The sequence below is a fragment of the Dipodomys merriami genome, unplaced genomic scaffold (assembly GCF_024711535.1).
Source record: "Dipodomys merriami isolate MVZ:Mamm:240054 unplaced genomic scaffold, mDipMer1.0.p SCAF_2, whole genome shotgun sequence".
Taxonomy (NCBI): Eukaryota; Metazoa; Chordata; class Mammalia; order Rodentia; family Heteromyidae; genus Dipodomys; species Dipodomys merriami.
In genome coordinates this window covers 73449626-73471993 of record NW_027203381.1, presented here as the reverse complement: position 1 = coordinate 73471993, position 22368 = coordinate 73449626, and the positions used below count along the sequence as shown (strand labels likewise).

Genomic DNA, 22368 nt, shown 5'->3' with positions numbered 1-22368 from the left:
GTATACACCTTGAGTCCTTAGCATACTGTCCTCTGACACTAGTAAAAATCACCCATAGGTAATGATCTGGCATGGATACTTAATCTTGGCAAATCCAGGTGAGTAAACCATCTTATGAATTAAGAAGCATAAGCTTGCCTAAGATATGAAAGTAATTATTAAAGGTATATTTTTATAAAATTAAATTTTAATTATTTTTAATTTGCTAACATGAACTCTAAACATTAAAATTTCATGAAAGCTGTTGAGTGTTCAATTTTTAAAATAAGAGGAGTATTTGCTAGCAACTGGCATGCCTATTGAATTTTAAAAATGAACTTATTCAAATAATTGAGAGTATGTTTTCCAAAATCTTATTTTCAAAAATGGATTTTTAAGGAGCTATGTAGGATAATGAAACTGGAGTCCTAATCCAGGCTAAATCATGACCTGGCCCTCACCATTCTTGTAATCAATACATTTGACAAGTTGGCATCATATGTTATCTTTATATCTAATATTTTACATTTCTAAGTTATTGCAATGGGTTAACACAGAGATATTAATTTATGTATATTAGGGAAATATATATGACATTGTATACATAGGTTATCATAATGTAAAACATTCACTGACTGTAGAAGAACAAAAGCTGTTACAGAAAGAATTTCACATGCCAGTGATGTGAAATTGTTTTTATAGGTACATTCCTCTCATTGAAGGGAGCTGTGCTAACATTTTCTTGCATGGATCGAACTGGTGCATTAATGCAACCACCATATGAAGTCTGGAGGGATCCAAACAACATGGATGAAAATGAGAAAATTGGAAGGAGAAAATTGGTCATGAACTCCTCTTCATCCCAAGAAACAGGAGATCATCAGTATACAATAATCTGCTCAGAAAAACAAGCCAAAGTCTTCTCACTGCCTTCTCAGACTTGCCTTTATGTTCATAACATCACTGAGACATCTTTCATACTGCAAGCAGATGTAGTGGTCATGTGTAACAGTGCCTGTTTGGCATGCTTTTGTGCTAACGGGCATATCATGATAATGAGGTATTTACTTCTTTATCAATTATCTAGTCATCATAATGGCAGCAAAGTATAATACAGAGCAATAGATGTTATCAAGAAGTGACCTGAGATCATTGTTTCATTATGTTTGTGAATGTTTTTTTGTTGAAAAGTTTGGATTTCTTGAGGTTTTTTTGTTTGTTTGTTTCAGTTTGGTGGAAGTTTTTGTTTTGCTTTTAAAAATACTTCATACTATGAATGAGATACCTTTAAAATTGATACAAGGAATTTAAGCAATGATTTCCCAGTCATCAGACATTGATTGAACAAATGTTTATTGAGGAAATATGATCTCTCAAATGCTGTGCTTAGCACTAGATGAATAGACCAAATAAGCACTTCAAAGCAGAACTGAGTATTTGCAAAGGAGGCAGTATAGCCCATAAAGCTTGAAACATTTACAGTCTAGTCTCTTACCCTGGGCATGCATTATTCTTCAGAAAATTTTGTGGTTAAAAAAAAAGAGAGGGCTGGGAAGGTGGCTCAGTGGTAGAGTGCATGCCTTGCATGCCAGAGGCCCTGAGTTCGATTCCTCAGCACCACATAAGCAAAAAGAAAAAAAAAGCCGGAAGTGGTGCTGTGGCTCAAGTGGTAGAGCGCTAGCCTTGAGCTGAAGAGCTAAGGGACAGAGCCCAGGCCCAGAGTTCAGGCCCCATGACCAGACCCAAAAAAAAAAAAAGAGAAGAGCCGGGCGTCAGTGGCTCACAGCTGTAATCGTAGCTACTCAGGAAGGTGAGATCTGAGGATTGTGGTTCAAAACCAGCTGGGGCAGAAAAGTCCGTGAGACTCTTATCTTCAATAAACCACTAGAAAACCAGAAGTGGTGTTGTGGCTCAAGTGGTAGAGGCCTCGTCTTGAGCTGAAGAGCTGAGGGACAGCACCCAGGCCCAGAGTTCAAGCCCCATGATCACCAAAAAAAAAAAAAAAAAAGTGGCTCAGGCCTGTAATCCTAGCTACTCAGGAGGCTGAGATCTGAGGATTGTGGTTCGAAGTCAGCCCAGGAAGGAAAAGTCCCTGAGACTCTTATCTCCACTAAACCACTCAGAAAACCAGAAGTGGTACTGTGGCTCAAGTGGTAAAGTGCTAGCCTTGAGCTGAAGAGCTGAGGGACAACGTCCAGGCCCAGTGCTCAAGCCCAATGAGAGAGAGAGACAGAGACAGAGACAGAGAGAGAAAGGAGAGACAGAGAGAGAGAGGAGAGACAGAGACACACAGAGGAAGACACAGAGAGAGAGAAAGAGAGAGAGAGAGGAGAGAGAGAGAGAGAGAGAGAGAGAGAGAGAGAGAGAGAGAGAGAGAGAGAGAGAGAGAGGAAAGATAGGAAAGTAACTCAAAAGTAAATCTAGGCTTTCACAGTGGTTTTTTTAGTTCTTTTTAATTGGGGAGAATGAGCATAGTTACCAAGAAAATAGTTACCAAGAGAGAAAATTTTGAAAAAATTAAACCAATCCTATGATCTGCTTATTCTCATGTTTTCAATTCTTTCTCTCCTTGTCTGATTTTCTCTTTCTCATCCATTTTTAAGGATTTCTAGTGAAGGTCATTCTATTTTTTGGTTGAATGAGGAGTTAACCATTAGAAATGGTTCAAAAAAAATTTTTTTGGGGTCCGGTCGTGGGGCCTGAACTCTGGGCCTGGGCGCTGTCCCTCAGCTCTTTAGCTCAAGGCTAGTGTTCTAACACTTGAGCCACAGTACCACTTCCGGCATTTTTTTGCTTATGTGGTGCTGAGGAATCAAACCCAGGGCCTTATGCATGCAAGGCAAGCGATCTACCACTGAACTACCTTCCCAGCCCCATGGTTCAAATTTTTAAAAAAATTATACTTATTTGTAGGTGTCACACAGCCATACATCCTCCCATCTTCTAAATTAGCACTCAGTCCCTCAAATTTTGTCTTTCATTAATTACTTTGCTACAATTAGAACTTAACTGATATAAATTATACAAATGTACTACTTTTCAGAATCTCTTTTCAGTTTACAAGTTGTTTATTTGGTTGTTTATTTTCTATTTACTATGATATAAACATCCTAAAGACAGAATGTTTGGTTCTAACAATTAGAGTAGTATTTGTGAGAGTTAATAAATATGACATATAAAATAATGTATTTTAAAGTAAATTAACATTTTATTCAACATGATTTTATTTATGCTATATTTTTTTCATGAAAAACTATGTCTGTGTGTGGTAATGGAAGAACAGCAGCTTCAGGAAAATTGTCAGATGAGAGGAAAGGAAATTATGTTGAAGTGAAGATCATTCAAACTAGCTCTTACGTAGCTGAGATTTTGTTTTTTTAATAAAAGTTTGCAACCAACATATAAAATGGCATATATGCTATAGTTTTTATATTACATGTCTTAAAAAAAGAGATAAGTTAAATTTCAACAAAGACAAGAACCATATCATCTTTGTTCCTAGTATATGTTTTAAACACTTAAAAAGGGTGAGAGCCAGTAGTAGAATCTCAGTGGCCGTAGGGTGGCTGGGTATATTTTCAAGATATGTGGGCCTATTTATCTTTGGTTCTGAAAGTAATTCTTGGTTCATAGCACAGATAAGCAAATATACAAGCTAGTAAGAGGAAAAAACAAAAGCAAACACTTGTAAGCACAATAGGACTAGTGGTAATAATAGTAATATACTGCCTGTTTTATAAAAACTAGAGAGGATTTTGAATGTCTTACTATAAAGAAGAAAAGTAAAAGTTTGAGGTGATACTCATGTCTTCATTAATTTAAACATTACCTGTTGTAAACATGTATTAGAAAAGCACATGGTAGCCCCCAAATATATGCACATTTTGTATGTCAAAGATTAGCAAGTCTTCGTAGTCAGAAATCATGTCCTTCATTTCTCTCCTTTCAGTCAGTGCCATGGGATGGTTTACTTGCCTTGACTGTTCCTTTGCACATGTCTTTCTCTCTTCTCAGTTCTTACTATTCTGCTACAAAACACAAGAGCTGCCTCTGGAGGAACAGGTTAAAGGATTTAATATGGTTTATGGACAAGGGCACTCTCAAATAGTATACGTTTCTCAAAATTAACTTCTACTTAAATAAAAATGTGCTACCATCCCAAACTATGAGGCAAAGGATTTCTTGAGCACTGAAGAATAAGAAATTTTTAAACAACTAATAAAATTTTAAACATTGGTAAAAGTGATACCCCAGTCTTTCTTTGTAAAAGCTGTTTTGCATGATAGGGACTATTTGATATTACATTGTAACAAACTCTGCAGTGTTTCTGAGAATTTAAAAAATGTTTGGCTTGATTTTCACACATATAACTTGTGAAAAATAAGTAATAATATGTATTCTGCTATGTGACATGAAACCTGAATTTTACAAATTGGCCTGTTACTGTCCTTCTCTAGTTTATGTGTGTGTGTGTGTGTGTGTGTGTGTGTGTGTGTGTATGTGTTCGTGTGTGTTCCTAAAGATTGTTCCAAACCTTTTGAAATGTAATTTTCTTATGTCCAGTATCCTCCAGTTCTAATTTCTGATAAACAGCTTAGACCCTAATGTAACCAGACATAGGAAGGCAAGTTTCAGAGTAGAGTAAAATGAGAAAGGCATAGCTATCTGTGGATAAATTCTATAAACCACTTACATTGAAAACCATCATTAGTAACTGTATGGAAAATCTTGTTTTTTTTTTCAATTCTAGGACCAATTTTTCCTAGCCCTTAGCAATTAACTTGCTCTTTCCTACTAGAAGTATTACATCTTTTAAATTTTCTTCTCTTGGCTTATTTATATTACTTATCACAGACAGTATAGCTCATCAGGAATGTCAGAAAGACTTCCCAAGGCCCATGATCTGAATCAATATGTAATAGAAATTTGTTCAAATTAATGTTAGTTCATGTCCTAACAGCCTTAGCTACCTGAAGTGTTATAACATCATTTTTAGTATCTCTCTTAGATTTCAGATAATTCTTGTTCTTAGTAGGTCTTTAAAATCCAAAGTATAATGTGCACTGTCAGCATAGCTTTATTCTGGCTAGCCAAGATCATCAACTACTCAATCACGTGGTTAGTGCCTGAACTATCAGGTGGCATGATGCTAGCACCTCAGGAAAAGCATATTATAATACCATATTGTAGGTACCATTTTGTATAGCAAACTTCTAGTCCCAAAGTATACTTACAAACTACTTTTAAAAGAAAGAATTGAAAACCAGGTTCCAGTGGCTCATGGCCTGTAATCCGAGCAACTCAGAAAGGTTCAGAACTGAGGATTGTGGTTCAAAACCAGCCAGAGCAGGAAAACCTGTGAGACTTTTACTTCCAGTTAACCACCAAAGAAGCCAGAAGTGGAGCTAAAGAGGTAGAGTGCTAGCCTTGAGCAAAAAAGCTCAGGAACAGCACCCAGGCCAAATTCAAGCTCCAGGATTAGTACACAAGCAGACACACATTCACATACTGAGAGGGGGGGAGAGAGGGAGAGAGAGGAGAGAGAGGAGAGAGGAGAGAGAGGGAGAGAGAAAGAGAGGGAGAGAGAGAGGGAGAGAGAGGAGAGAGAGAGAGAGGAGAGAAAAAGAACAGAGAAAAGACAAGAAAGGAAAAGTAATTTGGGGTCCTTACAGCTTTATTAATCAGTCTTTAGTGCAAGTGCTCCTAAGTTCTAGGTAATTTTCATTTCCTATATATAATGAGAGTAAGGAAACAAGCAACAAAGCCATTCTATTCCCAGGCACAGTGAACCAACCTTACTCTATATCTCTGCTAGTGCTATCCCTCCTCAGATTTAGGGGTTCTATCTTAAAGACAGGAGACAAATTTACAATCAGATATTTTTGAGCTGTTTTCTCCCTACTATAACCAAAGGCTCTAAATATTATAGGAACCCATAAAGTGTTGTAAAAAATTAATATCCCTGAGATTTCTGACCCTACATTTATAAAGCATCTGTGTGGATTAAGATAGAACTTTGCTAATGATTTCTCTCTGTGTGTATGATTTTATGTGAAAGTCTGTTTATTACTACTAAATCCTCAAGACAATAAAAAAGAAACAACAATAAAATGTTAAAAATTAATGTTTTATGTAAGGGCATGCTTCTACCAACTTAAATATAAAATGTAGACTTACTTTTTTTCTATTTAGCCTACCTAGTCTTCGCCCAATGTTGGATGTTAATTATTTGCCACTGACAGACATGAGGATAGCACGGACATTTTGTTTTACCAATGAAGGACAGGCGTTATACCTCGTCTCACCTACTGAAATTCAGCGGTTAACATATAGCCAAGAAATGTGTGATAATTTACAGGTAAGTCAAATACATTTTCAAAATTGAATATGGTTGTTAAAATGGAATGAGAGAGATGTCTAAAAATAAAATTATTATTGGGTTGGAAAACAAATGTATTTTCTAGAACATGATTTTACTATGTGTTATTTATTTTGACTCTATTAGCTTCTAATACAGTTCTGTGGACATAAAGATCATACTGAATTGTACTTCCAGCTCAGTTTGTTTGGGTTGTTTTGTTTTGTTTTGTGGGTGTGTGGGGGTGTTTTGTTGTTGTTGTTTGTTTTTGCTTTTACTCATAGGGAATCTTCTGAACAATTATAAACTGTCTTTCCAAGATCAGAAATATGTATATACACAAGAACAAAACCTGCATCCAATTTTGGCAGTTCAGGGTCTTTTTTTTTTCCCATGGGGCTTGAACTCTGGGCCTGGGCTCTATCCCTCAGCTCGTCATCTCAAGGCTAGCACTCTACCCTTGAACCACAGCACCACTTCTGGCTTTTTCTGCTTATGTAATGCTGAGGAATCAAACCCAGGGCCTCATGCATGCAAGGCAAACACTCTACCACTAAGCCACCTTCCCAGTCCCAGTTCTGGGGCTTTTTAAAGAAGAGTTCCCTTTTGAGTTCAGTATCTTTTTGAAGAAGCCTATTTTGTCTAAGAGTACCACAGATAACTCCATGTCTTCCAGTTAAAACTGGCCATTTGGTAATTGCAGTAAACCACCTAGAAACAAGATAGGCATAAAAATCTATCTAACTTTACATTTGTAAGAATGACCAACTTGGTTTTTTTTTTGTTTTATTATTTTTTAAATTTTTTATTTTCTTTAAGTAGTTGTACAAAGAAGTTCCCATTCTACAAAACAGTATATGAATACAAAGTTTCTGACAACATTGTCACCCTAACCCAACATTGTCATCGTAACCCACCCCTTCTCTCACTTTTCTTCTTTTTTTTAAATTGAGATTAAGTGATTACATAAATTTCACATATTTCACAGTATTGTGGAATAGTGATACTTAGTTAGTCACTAACACATTTTATCCTTTAACAAGGCAAATTGGAAAATGACCAATTTTTTTAAGGAACACCTTAGAGACTTAACTGATTGCACACCTTCATTTTGTAAATAAGGACACTGAAACTTACTTAAAATGTAGAGGTTAAAAGTATAAACTGTGAATTGATTATGTTGTGTTTAGGACCCCTCTTTTGTGTGACTAGGACATTTTAACCTATTTGTACTTGCTACCCTCGGAACATTGTTGTTAGACTAAAGTAAGAATTCATATGATATTGATCAGTGCCCAAACATGTCTTATATTATTATTCTTTATTATTTTTATTTAACAAGCATTATTTCATTTGTATTATATACCTTGTTCTTGGTGGGGCTCCAGGAATAAAAAAACAATATGCAAGTCCCTGCCTGCCAGTATATATAAAAAGATTGGTAAACAGGCAAGCTCAATATTCTGGGTAAAATGCTATATATGACTGTACAAGTTCTAGCAAGACATGGGAGTGGCACTTGGGTTGTTGGATCAGAAGGGAACAAGTGGTTAGGATTTTGGGCACAACTGACTTTTGAAGGGTAAGTAGGAGACATCCAGGTGAATGGATAGATAGAATAGAAAAGGTGAAAATACTCAATGGAGACGGTAATAATGTCATGTGAAAACCTCAGGATCCAGAAAACACCTTTTCTAAGTGGAAAAAGTGCCATTTGGGAAGTAAAGAGTGGAAGGATGTTGCTACTGCATCTGATTTTGTTTTTTTGTTTTTTTGGGGGTCCGGTCGTGGGGCCTGAACTCTGGGCCTGGGCGCTGTCCCTCAGCTCTTCAGCTCAAGGCTAGCGCTCTACCACCACTTGAGCCACAGCGCCACTTCCGGCTTTTTTCTTTTTGCTTATGTGGTGCTGAGGAATCAAACCCAGGGCCTCAGGCATGCAAAGCAAGCGCTCTACCCCTGAGCCACCTCCCCAGCCCCTGCATCTGATTTTGGTATACATCTTGTATATATGTTTATCTAATTTGAGGAGGGGTAGAGAATAATAAAATGCTGAAATAAGGACACGGGATGACCCATTGCAACAATGATACTTACAGGACATTATGTTAGAAATGAACCTTACAACTTCTGGGGCATGGGGAGGAATGGAGAAGTAGAGGAGGGAAGGGATAGTAGGAGAAAAACAAATGAGGGATAACAGTGCTCAGCAAGAAATGTACTCATTACCTTATTCATAGAACTGCAACCCCTCTATACAGTATCTTTACAATAAAATAAAAATTTTAAAGAAAGAATTAGTTAAGATTAGATCTTTGAGTGCCTTGTAAGCACCTTAGGAAATCTAACATTTATCCCAAGGGCTTCTATTTATTCCAATAGGAAGTCACTAAAAGCTTTAGCAAATCTGTTTACTAAAACAAGTATTCTGATGATAGTAGAGAAATTGGTTCTGAAGAGAAAAGACTGAAGATGGGGAAAACAATTAGGAAGCTTTTAACAATAAAGTCCAAAAATAACTGGCTTGTGAAATAAGGAAATAAGCAGTGAGAATGGAGAAGAGTTACCAGATTAGATAGCTACAAAGTATAACCCATTGGGTCTGAGAATTATTAGACCTTGCTTCGAGAACTAAATACATTGTGCTGTCTTTTACCAAAAGGGGAGGTCTTTAGGAAGAACAACACATGTCTAGTGGTTCGGAAGATGATGAAGTTAAAATCACACTGGAAGTTAAATGACAAATTAAGTCCCCATCTTCTGATTCTTGGTTCCTTTCTCTGTAGTGATAATTCTTAAACACTGGACTGTTTTGAAAAAAAACTGGAAAAATCAGAACTGGTTTTAAAAAATGCAGCTAACCCTAGCACATCTTTGTAGATTCTGATTTAATGTTTGTAAAATCCATCCTGAACAGCTGCATTTGTAACCAGAGTTTCCCAAGTCATTGTTAGATTTATCAAATATTTAGGACAATACTGTGGAATGAATCAAAATTTGACTCATTAAAATGATCTTGAAGTGTACCATAATTTTGTACTTGAAATAAAAAGAGGTCCCCCTCCTTCTCTACACCAACAAAGGATTCTTATTTCCCAGGACAGTTCCAACTTGGTTCAGGGAAGAGATTAAGATTGGAGAAAATGCAGTAATTGGAAAATGTGGTAATTGGAAAAGATTCAGGAATCTAAATTGATTGACCAAAGGTGGAAATTATCCTAGGGTGAATATATTAACTTGATTTCTGGGGAAGGAAAAAGAAGAGAATAAAGTTATAGGATGTTAGCAGACAGAGGAAGAAAAAGAATTCCACCAAGACAACTGTGACCTTGAAAACTGAACCTTGTTTTATGATATAGTCTAACAACCACAGGGTTTGTTTTTAATCAATTATTTTATTCTTAGATACCCAAATGCTTTTTTTTCTGTTTGAATTTGGTACAGGACATGCTTGGAGATTTGTTTACTCCCATTGAGACACCAGAAGCTCAAAATAGAGGCTTTCTAAAGGGACTGTTTGGTGGAAGTGGACAAACATTTGACAGAGAAGAACTTTGTAAGTAAATTCCTGATTATAAAACTTATCACAAAATAGATGGCTTGTTTCTGTGTGTGTGTATGTGGTGTGTGTATGTATGTTTGTGTTCTTGTGTAGCTTAGTGTAATATGATTGAAAATTCAAAAATAGGTGTTTTTCCTTCTGTCTTAAAGTTTTAATATTTATTTTTTTCTGTAATACTGAAATTATTTCTGTTTCCCAAACATCAATAAAAGTAGTCACTTTACATTGGAAAATGAATTTTAATAAAATAGTACATAGAATTCAAACAAATAATAAACAAACTAATAAATGTCTCATTTGCTTGTAGATTATATATGCATGGCAGGATGAAAGCATTATTTTTAATAATTTTTATTGTGATTAAGTGATTACATATATTTCACAAATTTCACAGTATTGTGAGATTGTGATACCTAGTTAAAGTCACAAACACATTCTAACCTTCATGAGGCAACTTGTTATTATCGTGTCCTATAAAGGTTGTGAATTCTTGAAAGTATTTATTATTAAAGCCAAAAAAAATTTAACCTGCCTTCCTATAATTACTGCTGAGAAACATATTCTCTATTCGGAATGTAAGTTTATCAGTGCCATAGAATCACCTACTTTTAAAATCAACCAATGACCACTGACAAATAATGAACAAAAAGCATTAAGAAAATACTAGGGAACATTTTCAGAGAGAAAATAAGAATGTTCGTTTCAAACTGTACCACCACCATTTGGTCTTATCAAACAAAACTCTTTCTCTGGGCTGGGAAGGTGGCTCAGTGGTAGAGTGCTTGCCTTGCATGCATGAGGCCCTGAGTTCGATTCCTCAGCACTATATAAGCAAAAAGAAAAAAGCCAGAAGTGGCACTGTGGCTCAAGTGGTAGAGCGCTAGCCTTGAGCTGAAGAGCTGAGGGACAGTGCCCAGGCCAAGAGTTCAGGCCCCACGACCGGACCCAAAAAAAAAAAACAAAAAACAAAAAAAAGCTCTTTCTCTGGAAATTTTAACTATGTAAAAAGATCTGGGTGCCATCATATATCATTTGGTTATCAAAAGGAATAAAGTATTGATACATGCTACAACGTGGATGGGCTACCAATGCACAATGGATGAACTTCAAGTGAACTTCAAATCATAATAAATCAGAAAAGGCCATAGTGTGTATAATTTCATTTATATGAAATATCTAGAATAGGCAAATCCTTAGTAACTTCAGGTTACTGGTGCCTGGAGCTGGAGGAAAGAAAAGCAATGACTCCTAATGAGCAGGGAATTTCTTTCTGGCATATTGAAAACATTCCAAAATTAAATAGTAGTGATTATTGCAGGGCTTTTTGAATACCTTAAAAACCAGAATTGTATACTTTTATAAACCTAAGTATGTTGTTTTGGTGACAAATTTAGCTATTTGAATTACTGACAAAATGTTTTAAATTGTGATGACTTAAATTCCCAGTTGGGGAAGCTTCAGCAGGAAAAGCATCCCGCAGCCTTGCGCAACACATTCCTGGACCAGGTAGCATTGAAGGGATGAAAGGTGCTGCTGGAGGGGTGATGGGAGAGCTGACTCGTGCCCGGATTGCACTCGATGAGAGAGGACAGAGGTTGGGAGAACTGGAAGAGAAGACTGCAGGCATGATGACCAGTGCAGAAGCATTTTCCAAACATGCACATGAGGTAAATTGCTAAAAGATATACATTTTCATACAGTGGTCTCTTTAAACACGTTGGTTGTCACAAGCAAGTTAAGATGAGATGCCATATGAATAATTCTTGGTTGTTTTTGTTGTTGTTCTTATTGTTGTTGTTTTGTCGGTTGTGGGGCTTGAACTCAGGGCCTGGATGCTATCTCTGAGCCTGTTTATGCTCAAGGCTAATGCTCTACCACTTGAGCTACAGCACCACTTCCCCATAAGAATAATTTGGTGTGAAAACTAAAGTAATTAGGGTCTCTTACAAATATTATAATTCCCCTTACTTTAGAGAGAGAATTTGTGATGTGTGTGTATGTCAGTCCTGGGGCTTGAACCCAGAGCCTGGGCCGTATCCCTGAGCTCCTTTATTCAAGGCTAGCACTCGACCACTTGAACCACAGCTCTGCTTCCAGCTTGTTTGGTAGTTAATTGGAGATAAGAGTCTCACAGACTTTCCTGCTCAGGCTGTCTTTGAACCATGATCCTCAGATCTAAACCTCATGAGTAGTTAAGATTACAGGCATAAGCCATCAGCATCTAGTGTGGGGAGATATTTTTTTTAATACTCTACTATATTTCTATTTCATTACCACTGGAGATAAACAAAACTATCCACTGGTTCTGATATTATGACATCTGTATTTTGTATTGTAACCACCTTGAAAGGCACACAAGTAGATCATGTGGGTCCCACAAGAAGGTGAAAGAAGCAGTAGAGTCTGGGGTTCATGTTTACTTTGCCTTGGCCATGAAAAATCACTTCCTGTCAGCTGAGTTTGTACAGCTTGACTGAGAGCTTGCATTTTAAATCTTTCTTGTATGTACTTTGTTGCACAAAACAAGAAATCATACTGTTTTCTTGTTTTCTGAGACAGAGAGTCATGATTACCTCAATATGGACTTGCTTTGAAACCTCTTTAAACATTCTTTAGCATCTTATGATTACTGTTTTTCTTTTCGCAGTTAATGCTGAAGTATAAGGATAAGAAATGGTACCAATTCTAAACTTCTAAAGAAGCTGTGACTGCTTTGAGAAAACATTATTCAGGGAAACCAAATTTATTCCCAGCATCACTATTCAACTGCTAAAAGCCAGTTTCTTCTACAGGATATTCCATTACAGTCCAGTTATTGTAAAGGAGACTTATCAAAGACACTATACAACCCAAAGACTGGAACCCTGGTTAAAATATCCAGATTGTGGCTGAATTTGCCTTTACCCATTGTGGAATGGAGCTATCATCTTGGCATGTAATTTGCTAAGGATTTACATAGAAACTATGGGGAAGTCCTTTTGATTTGAAATTTCCTGTACAAACAAAAGCATTAACGCACTTAGTGAAAAAAAAAATCTTTGCATGATAAATTAACATCTTAAGAGGAAAAGAAAAAAAGCATGTTGTGACAGAAGAAAAATGATTATGGTAAACTATTTTTATAATTTGGGCCACACCCAACAATTTAAAAAGTCTGCATTAGAAGATACCAATGCATTTCAAGTATAATTGCCATATTCAACTGAAAAGGAAAGCAAAACAAAAACAGAGTTTCCTTCTCATCTGCAACTTTCATTATACTAGGACATTATTGAATTCTTATGGCAAGAATCTAATTAACATACTTCTCTCTCCATAGTATGGCTACATTATTCACAGTTCTTATTCACAATCAAGTGCTGTCAGTATAGCAAATCATTCCCAACACAATTATTTCCATTTCTATCACCTTCAGAATGGGTTGCTACTTTTAGTCACAAATTGTGCAGGGTTGGGTCACTTTAACATATTTTTCAGCTTGGCTTGTGCTCTTTAGAGGAACTGATAAGTTTTGGAGGAAACTAGTCTATAGAAACAATGCATTTAGCTTGGAGAACTGATTTTACAAAGTGAAATTTCACACATCTCAATTTCAGTTTCTAAAATAATATATTTTTAAACTCCATTTGTATCCTTGTCTGCTAATTACACAGTATATTACTGTTCAAACTGGATAGGGTCTACAATCCCAAGGTGCTTTTGCAGCTTGACATTCACAGACCAAACTGGTCATTTTCTGTAGTGTGATTCAGTAAAACCTCTGTTAATGTTTTGGGAAAGGAATTCTGATTTACTACACTTATGATTAACAAGGGCTTTCATTAGAAAATACTTTCAGTTCAATATTTACTAATGTAAATCTTTATAAAAATGTACTGGTATTTTAGCAACCTTGGCCAGTCATCATATGGACAATATAAATACACAGATAATTTAATAATATAAAATTAACAATTTGGCCAGTAATTATGTTAACAAATAAAAGCCACAGGAATAGGTCAATAAATACCAGACACCTATTCTTTATTAGAATATCTCAAAAATGAAGTAAAGAATATTCTCTTTAAAGTCATCTATCACAGCCCCACAGAGAACACTAGAGAAAGCCAAGAATCATAAGAATTATAATATATACATACATACTATATGACCCTCTGACTTTGTTCCTTCTAAATACCTTTTTGTTAAAAATTATGGGCTTGGTTTATTGAATCTTGATTAATTCAGGATTTACTAGATTTACATTTGTGATTCTTAAGAAGTCACCATTTTCTTGGAGTCCGGGTTATTTTAATAGCCTTTGGGGTTTTTTGTTTATTTATTTGAAATGGTGCTTACTTTAAATTTTTCTTGTTAATTTTGAAGGGAGAAAATATGAGTTAGAAGAGCCAGAAAATGTATGCCAGCATCACATGTTTAAGAGTCCTAGATTTCTTAATAGTATCTCTCCATGAATATATCAGACTCATCTGATAGTCCTAAGGTAAAAGAATCTGGTTTAGAAATATAGACATGGCACATAAAATTATATTGTTAAAAATGAGAAATTTGAGATCAAGATCTAGAAAATATTGGCAGCCAAATTACAATACACTATTTGTACCATCACTTCTGGAAGATATTGGTTCTTTATTTTTCTAGATAAGTAACTTTGTCATTCTACATCTTAAAAATAGCATAAAGGAGCAACATATTAGTTTATTTTCAAAATATTTTCAGTCCAAAGTAGCATTAAATTCAATGAATATCTCTGAAGCTCACAGTAAGATTTAACTTGTTCTGAGCTGGAGATGTAGCTCAGTAATAGACACCCTGCCTATGCTGTGCAAGGTACTGGGTTCAATCACTAATACCACAAAAAAACTAAACTAAAACCAAAACAAAACAAAAATAAAACTTATTCCATAGCAAGGTTTCTCAATAGCAGCACTATTGCACCAAAATTCATTGTGATGGAAAATGTCTTGTGTATTGTTAGCACATCCTTGGCCTTCCCACTAGATGCCAGTAGGATCCGCTAGTAATAATAATCAAAAATGTCGCCTGCTGTCGCCAAAACTGTTCCCAGTTGAGTAACTGTCTAACCATGTGAAGAAACAGATTATGAAATATGTAACAAATGCTCTGTATGAAACTGTACATACTAAGTATACAATTGTCTTAGCAAGATAAATAATTATACCCAAAATTACATGTGTGATTCACATGCAATAAACAATAATTTTGGAGAAAGTTTCTATGAGTAAGTGAAAAACAGTTATAGAATATTTCAAAGCACACAGAAACTATCAGAAGAGATGGTATAGCATATTATAATAGAAGTGATCATTATGTCATTTCGAAGTAAATAGGTGCTTCTGAAACACTTGAAAGGAACGAGTTCTTCTATGAGCTTAAAGTTTAAATGTGCTTAGAAAACTATTCTTATAAGCACTTTTTTAAAGTAAGAGTAATTTCATCCCACAAACTCTATTAGTGAAATCCAAATTAATGAGGTTTTACTGTATCAAATTATTTTTGTATTTCAGAGATAGCAATAACATGAGTGTAATATAGATGTGACTTTTGCTTTGATCTCTTTGGTTACATTGATTTTATTCACACACACATACACACACACAGTGACAATCACTACTACCACCACTTTATCTTCATCATCATCATCATCTTGGGGAAATGAGTACTATTGATTTATGTAATCCATTACATCTTTTCTCTATCATAAAAACATTAGGAAAACACTCAGTAACTTTAACAATGATGCAGATGACAACCCTGAATCTTTGTTTTACCCCTGTTAAATGGTACCAAAAGATGACTTGCAAACTACAGTCTGTACAAGTTAACTTCTCTCTGCTCCCTCAAGAGCTGTCTTTTTTTTGTATTCCAGCCAAAAATTGGCCTTTCCACTCATCAGTGAGAAAATAGTATTTATTTTTTATTCTAATAATGTAAGCAATAATGTTTACAATGAATTCATCCATTTATCATCAGGTTTGAAGAGAGGATGTTTATCATTTATTTTAATCCTCTACAAAAGCCGTGCTGCTGACTTTGCTTCCTAACAGTTCACTGAGCCCCTGGCTCAGTCATTGTCTGACTGTATTTTAGAGCATACAATAACAGAACTGACTTGAGGTGTTTTTCAGGAATTCAGTCCGTTGTTCAAATCTCTTGGAATTAAACCTCAGTAAATCAAAAGCTAAGCCTTTCTCCATCAAAGCTTTTAAAGGAAGTTCCCTTTTTGTATGACCCACATAGAAAGTTTAAAAAGCAACATGGTGTACCCATTATCTACATTCCTTTGAGAGGATACAAGGGTAAGTTTACACCTAAGCTTGGATAAAGATTAAGGAAGGTTCTTTGAGGTAGTTGGGTATAAAACATTTGGACATATGGGGGAATGTAGCTGGTAGGAAAAATAAACTAACAATCTCCTTGGCTTAGGCTCCTTGCTTGGTACAACCCAGAAGTCTTATCTGTATGTCACAGGCTTCCTTGAGAGGAAAAAGAACATTGTACCTTGACGGCAAAGAGAGGTAACACATCATTATCAGTCTTGCTGTCTATGTTAGGAGAAATGTAAAGCGTTGTCAGCCTCCTCACCTGTCTTATGCTCCATTTTAAGCTGGATAACATTTCATGTGCACATTATTCAAAGTGCCAGAAATACTTGCCACTTACTTTGGCTGGGCATTATCATTCATATGCTCAATTCTGAGGAGCACAGTAGTTGGCGTAATTTTAGTGTGTGTATCTGCAGGCCACATTTCCCTGGATGAACAAAATACAGACTAGGTAAGGTGTTGGGAAATGGGGAGGAAGTGTCAATGTTCTGCAAGACTACTGGGGCGAGGAGGGACATGAGAGCCCATGAGAAGGGGAGAGACTTTACTGAGGAACCAGAAACCCAGATGGATATGTTTATTTAATGTTTATCTAGAGAAGTGGTCATCAACTGTGTATATAACAATCACTTGAGAAGATGTTTGATGTTTAAGTTCTCAACTACATCAGAATTCTTGAGTGGAGTCACTATTCTTGACATCCCCCAAGGAGTTTCCAGTATCCAGCCACAGTTGCTGGCCACTGTGTTATGGCCAACTTAGGAAGGCATGCTCATCTACCTTGGTTTGTATCTCAGCCCCACTCTTCAGGGTCAAAAATGGCATAATATACAGAGACACAGCATTGACTCCACTAGTGTTTATTCATGACTTTCACAAAGCAAAACTATGCATGACTTTCTGGCCAAGCAGCACCCACCCCATTAACTCTCAGTAACTCTGTAATATTCTCATCTGTGACTTTCTAATTAATTATCCCAAGTAAAACAAACATGTCATTTGTGATGTACGTGTCACATCACAAGATGCCAGACATTTCACAGTAAGTTCAATAGCATATACAGCTAAGTGAGAAACCATATTTGGACATTAGAAATTCTCAAAGAATCATTTACTAAATCAGGTCCAAATGTATTATTCATTCTTTTTGTAGATGAGACCTGGGTACCAGGTACCTGTCCTGCTATGGGTATATTTTACCGGACTTGAGCTTAGCAAAAAGAGGGAGAGTTACTTTTCCTTTTCCATTATTGTCTCAGAAGCTCCTATGGTCACTTGGATATTTTTAGTTACTGGAATGAGCATAAAAGGAAAAGAATGCCTCTAATTTACTATCTTATGACCAGTGTTCTGAAAGAGTGCTTATACCTTCAGGAAGAAAAGAGCCTAGCAAAGGCAGTAGTAGAACAAACTCATAGTTAGGGCCTCTTACACTGCTTCTTTCCCCTCTGGTTTTGGCCCACCCTTCTCAACTACAAAGCCAGAAAATAAACTAGGTGGTGGTTTTGGACAATTGTATACAGTATCAAAGTCTCTAATAACCTATAATTTTTAGTACTTAATTATGTGATGTCTTATTCTAGGAAATAAGAAACAGATGACGCCATTGATGTACCTTTGTTTCATCTTCAGAATTTTTGCATCTTTTCAGAAAATGACAAATTACTATTTTTCTGTTGCACTCAGCAATTGTGACTATACTTAAAATTCTTGTAGTCTGTAGAGATACCAATAAAATTGTATATGTTTGTACATAGATGCTCTCTTATGTCATGATGTCGTGCACTACTGATGGTTTTTAACCCAAGATTAACTATGGGCAGGAGACCTCTCTTGCAACTACTATAAATTATGGCTTTGCAGGTAAAAATGTTTTTAAAATCAGGAAGAGGATGGAAGAGTATATTTATTTGAGGTAATCAAAGAAAAAGAAGGCAGGCAGGCAGGAAAGAAGGAAAGAAGGAAGGAAGGAAAACAAGTTCTCAACGCTTGTTGATTTTGTTAATTTGGTAATACAAGAGGCTACAAATTACTATTCAAAATTTCTAATTGGAAGATAGGCAACTTTCTATTGGAAGACTTCAAAGACAGCTTTCAAGGATGCTGACCGAATTCTACCTCTGTTGAAAAGCAAGTAGAAATAAATTTGGTAATAGTATAGTATAAGTCACTGGAGTAGAACGAGAAGGGCTAACAAACACAACATGCAGATCTTTATTAATCCTCATTTCCTAAGAAGAACAATGAAGCCATTGTGGCCTTTTAATACCACCTGAGCTCCTGACAAGCTTTCCTCAACCCCACGTCCAACACCCTCTCTAGCAGTTCTCTTGCTCCTACTGCTCACATCAGCAGAATTAATTCTTCTTCTGAGGCTTTCCTTAGATTTCCACTAAATAAACCCTGTTCTTCCAAGTTCTAATTATCACAGAAATATTTTTCCATCGCCATAATTTCCCTCCTAGAAAAAATAACCAACCACCTCTAGGCTAATTTTTTAATAAAAAAAAATATATAGTTGGTGCTGGTGGCTCATACCTGTAATCCTAGCTAACTCAGGAGGCTGAGATCTGAGGATCAAGGCTCAAAGCCAGCCAGGCAGAAAAGTCTGTGAGACTTTTATCTCCAATAAACTACTCAGATAAAGCCAGAAGTGGCGCTATGGTTCAAGTGGTAGAGTACTAGCCTTGAGCCAAAGACTCAAGCCTTGAGTTCAAGCTGTAGGACTGGTACAAAAGAAAAGAGGGAGAGGAGGTGGGGGATGGGGAGAGAGAGAGAGAGGAGAGAGAGAGAGAGAAGTCCTTTAAAATACAAATGCAAATCTTTCAGAATTCTCAAGAAGATCAATTTAATGATTACTCAGGCCTCACAGACATACATTCAATATTTTTCTTCCTCCTTCCCTCTCTTCCCTCTTTCCTTCTTTCTTTGTTCCCTTCCTTCATTTTTTCCTTCCTTCCATTCCCTCCTATTTTAACTCCCTGATGCCTCCCTCCATCATCTTTGTTTCCTTCTATAATTCATTCTATTCAAAGATAACCACACCTGAGTAGATTGTCAATGGTAGTCCAGTAAGATACTAGGTCAGGAAGAGAATGGCAATCCACAGGGAGACAGTTGGTGTGAGGTGGCAGTCAACCCATTAAGTGGTGGAGTATGACATCTTCATTGGGGCAAGGAAGAAGGTAACCCATAGGGGTCAGGAGAGTCATAGGGTCTATATACAAGGAATTTAACAATTAAGTAAATATACTGATTATATGGAAACCAGGTTTCTCATGGACAGAGATGGAGAAGGAAGTACTATTAAAAGGAAAGCACACAAAGTGATGAATGTTAATAATAATGTTTCAAAATGACTAAGATGGTAGATTTTAAAATATTTTTACCACAAAGAAATAATGGTTTGATTGATCAAATTACTCTAGTTTTATCAGTCCATAAGGCATACATGACTGAACACATTATACCTTGTCAATATATGTAAGTATTTGTCAATTTAAAAAACACTTCTTAAAAAAGGATAAAATGTAGTGTTAGAATTAAATTGGAGTTATCAATATGAAATATATATATATGTACATACTGATATCTACATAGTTTACATATAGTGATGTAAAAGCACGTGTGTGTTATATGTATATATTTCATGATTCTGAACACTGAGAAGACAAGAAGCACCTCTGCTCCTTGAAGCATAACTTGTGCCAGGCTTTTGATTTCCAAATTCTCTTCCCTGCTAAAGAGCTCCTTGAAAAAATAAATGGATAATTTTAACACAGGAACACATTTTTGTACCAGAAAATTAAGTATGCATATTAAGATGAAGGACACGTCAAAAGGACAAAGTCAGCTTGAAAGGGTCCACACAGGCCAAATCATCATAGAACCATTAAGTTCACACTGCTATAACTAGAACTCCCTTCTATACAATAGTGTCAACCAATAATTATGAATGGGATTTATGAATCACCATTTAGTAATCTGGTAATACTAATTTGGACAATAACTGGCAATCAGTGCTAAAGCTAGTAGGATAAATTGGAGTGGAGGAGTAGAATAATTTCCATAGTCCCCAAGTATTGTCCAAAAGAATTTGTTAATCACAAATAAAATTTCATGCTACAGAAATCTGAAAGATGCCATTTTAATTGAAGGACCAAAGTCCTACCATCAGTAAGGGGATAAATCAGTGTCATGTGGCACCTGTGAGAAAAACACAGCATCACCTCCAAGAGATTCTTGCCAAAAATTCACAAATCTAGGTCTAATCTGAGGAAATAATCAACAAAACTAAACTGAATGACATTCTATAAAATGACTGGCCTGTACTCACATTTTCATTGTCATAAAAAGAGAGATGGCTGTTCCAGATCTAGGAAGATGAGAAAGATGACAGCTGCGTGCCACATATGATCGTAGATTGGGATGTTTTGCTATCAGTGACTAAATGAGCAAGTTACAAAATTTCAATGTGATTTCCCCCTTAAATCTGACTGATTCTTTGTACTATTCTTGAAACTTGTATAGGTCTGAAGTTGTTTAAAAATAAAATGATGAAATAAAAAATTTCAACGTTGTATCACTTGCAGTCTCATGGTCTTCTCATCTGTCCTTCATAACAAGTAGACAATGCTTTATGGAAGAAAGAATGGGGATTATGTGTTGGATTTGGAAATTCAGCCACTGTTTCAGCCACTGTCTTCTTAATACTGTTCTAAATATACAAGTAACCCATGAGTGCATATCTGTAATTGCTACCTAGTAAATATTACCAAGATAAAGTGAATATTTTTCTTTGCCACATCCTACCTTTCTGTGGTGTTAACAGCTCACTGTTTTCTTTCATTTTTGATGATATAACATGTTTGTTTATATGCAATTATGTCTTAGATTATTTGCTCATGTCATTACTTTTGATTCATTTTAACTTACTTGTATGATTCTATAGCATCAATGATCCCTAATTTTTGTTACCACCCCTTTACTAGTGAATATTGAGATATTATCTAATCTTGTAACATTACAAACAAAAAACATTGCACATGTCTTAGATTTGTGCAATTCTTTTTTCTAGGGATTACATGAAGTGGAATTGCTGAGTTAAAAGCATACTTTCCTAACTTTCAAATAGATGCCAACAGTTGAACTTCCTATTGTCCCAGGAGATGATAAGAATAACGATGTTTCATCTTTGTCTATTTTCAAATTATAATCTTATTTTTTTGTTTTTACAACATGAAAATTGAAAATTGTGTCTTGTTATTTTCAGTTTGAACTTTCTGATTACAATAGTATATAACACTTGTATGGTTAATTATAGCTGTATTTCCTCATCTTTGTCTATTTGTTGTTTATGTATTTATATTGTAGCCCTGCTGCAGAAAAAGACTGAGCTACTCTCACCCCTCCTGCAAAGTTTGGTTTGGGGTGTTAAGATTGGTGACACGACACAGAATCCAGGAAGATATGGGAAGTTTTATCACTCAGAGTGAGGCTTTCTAGAGAGCAGAGCAGCTTGAGAGAACAAGGGGGAAATGAAAAGCTTGCTAGAGGTTCCCATTGTGTTTATGAGATCAAGCTTCAGGGCTTGTAAGAAGGGGATCGTGTGCTTTGCAACTCTGCTGGTACCAAAGAAGGGAGAATCCAGGTTTCTCCTCAGGTTTCCATGATAAAGGGGGGATGAAAACTAGTCTGCAAACGTCAAAGGAGTGAAGCTCTTATTCTAAGATCATCTGTCTGTTACTGATTTTTATGATGATTGGAAAGTAATGTAGTTAATTTTCTTTCATGTTTTATTTCAACATGCATATGGATGTGGGTAACACATATTAATTATACATATTTATGGGGTTTCCTGTACTCTTTCCCTATGTGCATACAGTATGCAAGAATGTCTCCAGCCCCCAGGCCTCCTATTCTACTTGGATAATTTTCTAAATTCCTACCATTCTATCTTCAGGTCACCATTTTTTTGTTAGCTTCGATGTACAAGACAGAATGTGATATTTGTCTCGCTAGGTCTGGCTTATTTTGCTTAACATGATTAGCAGCCCCCCTCCAATTCCACCATTTATATTGTATCTTCTGTATCTGTTTACCTGTTGATGGGAATTACACTGAAC

The 22368-nt window shown here is 36.0% G+C and overlaps 1 protein-coding gene across 6 annotated transcripts in view; it reads left to right on the top strand.

Annotated features, from left to right (window-relative positions):
• Stxbp5l (syntaxin binding protein 5L) overlaps window positions 1–21402 on the top strand; it is a 195335-nt gene extending 173933 nt beyond the window's left edge. For all 6 annotated transcript variants that reach the window (XM_070030125.1, XM_070030124.1, XM_070030123.1 and 3 more), the window contains 5 exons: window positions 682–1039; window positions 6172–6337; window positions 9779–9890; window positions 11343–11563; window positions 12544–21402. In XM_070030125.1, coding sequence (XP_069886226.1) covers window positions 682–1039; window positions 6172–6337; window positions 9779–9890; window positions 11343–11563; window positions 12544–12585 — 899 coding nt within the window. In that variant the 3' untranslated portion in view covers window positions 12586–21402. The remainder of the gene's footprint in view (window positions 1–681; window positions 1040–6171; window positions 6338–9778; window positions 9891–11342; window positions 11564–12543) is intronic.
• The last annotated feature ends 966 nt before the right edge of the window (window positions 21403–22368 follow it).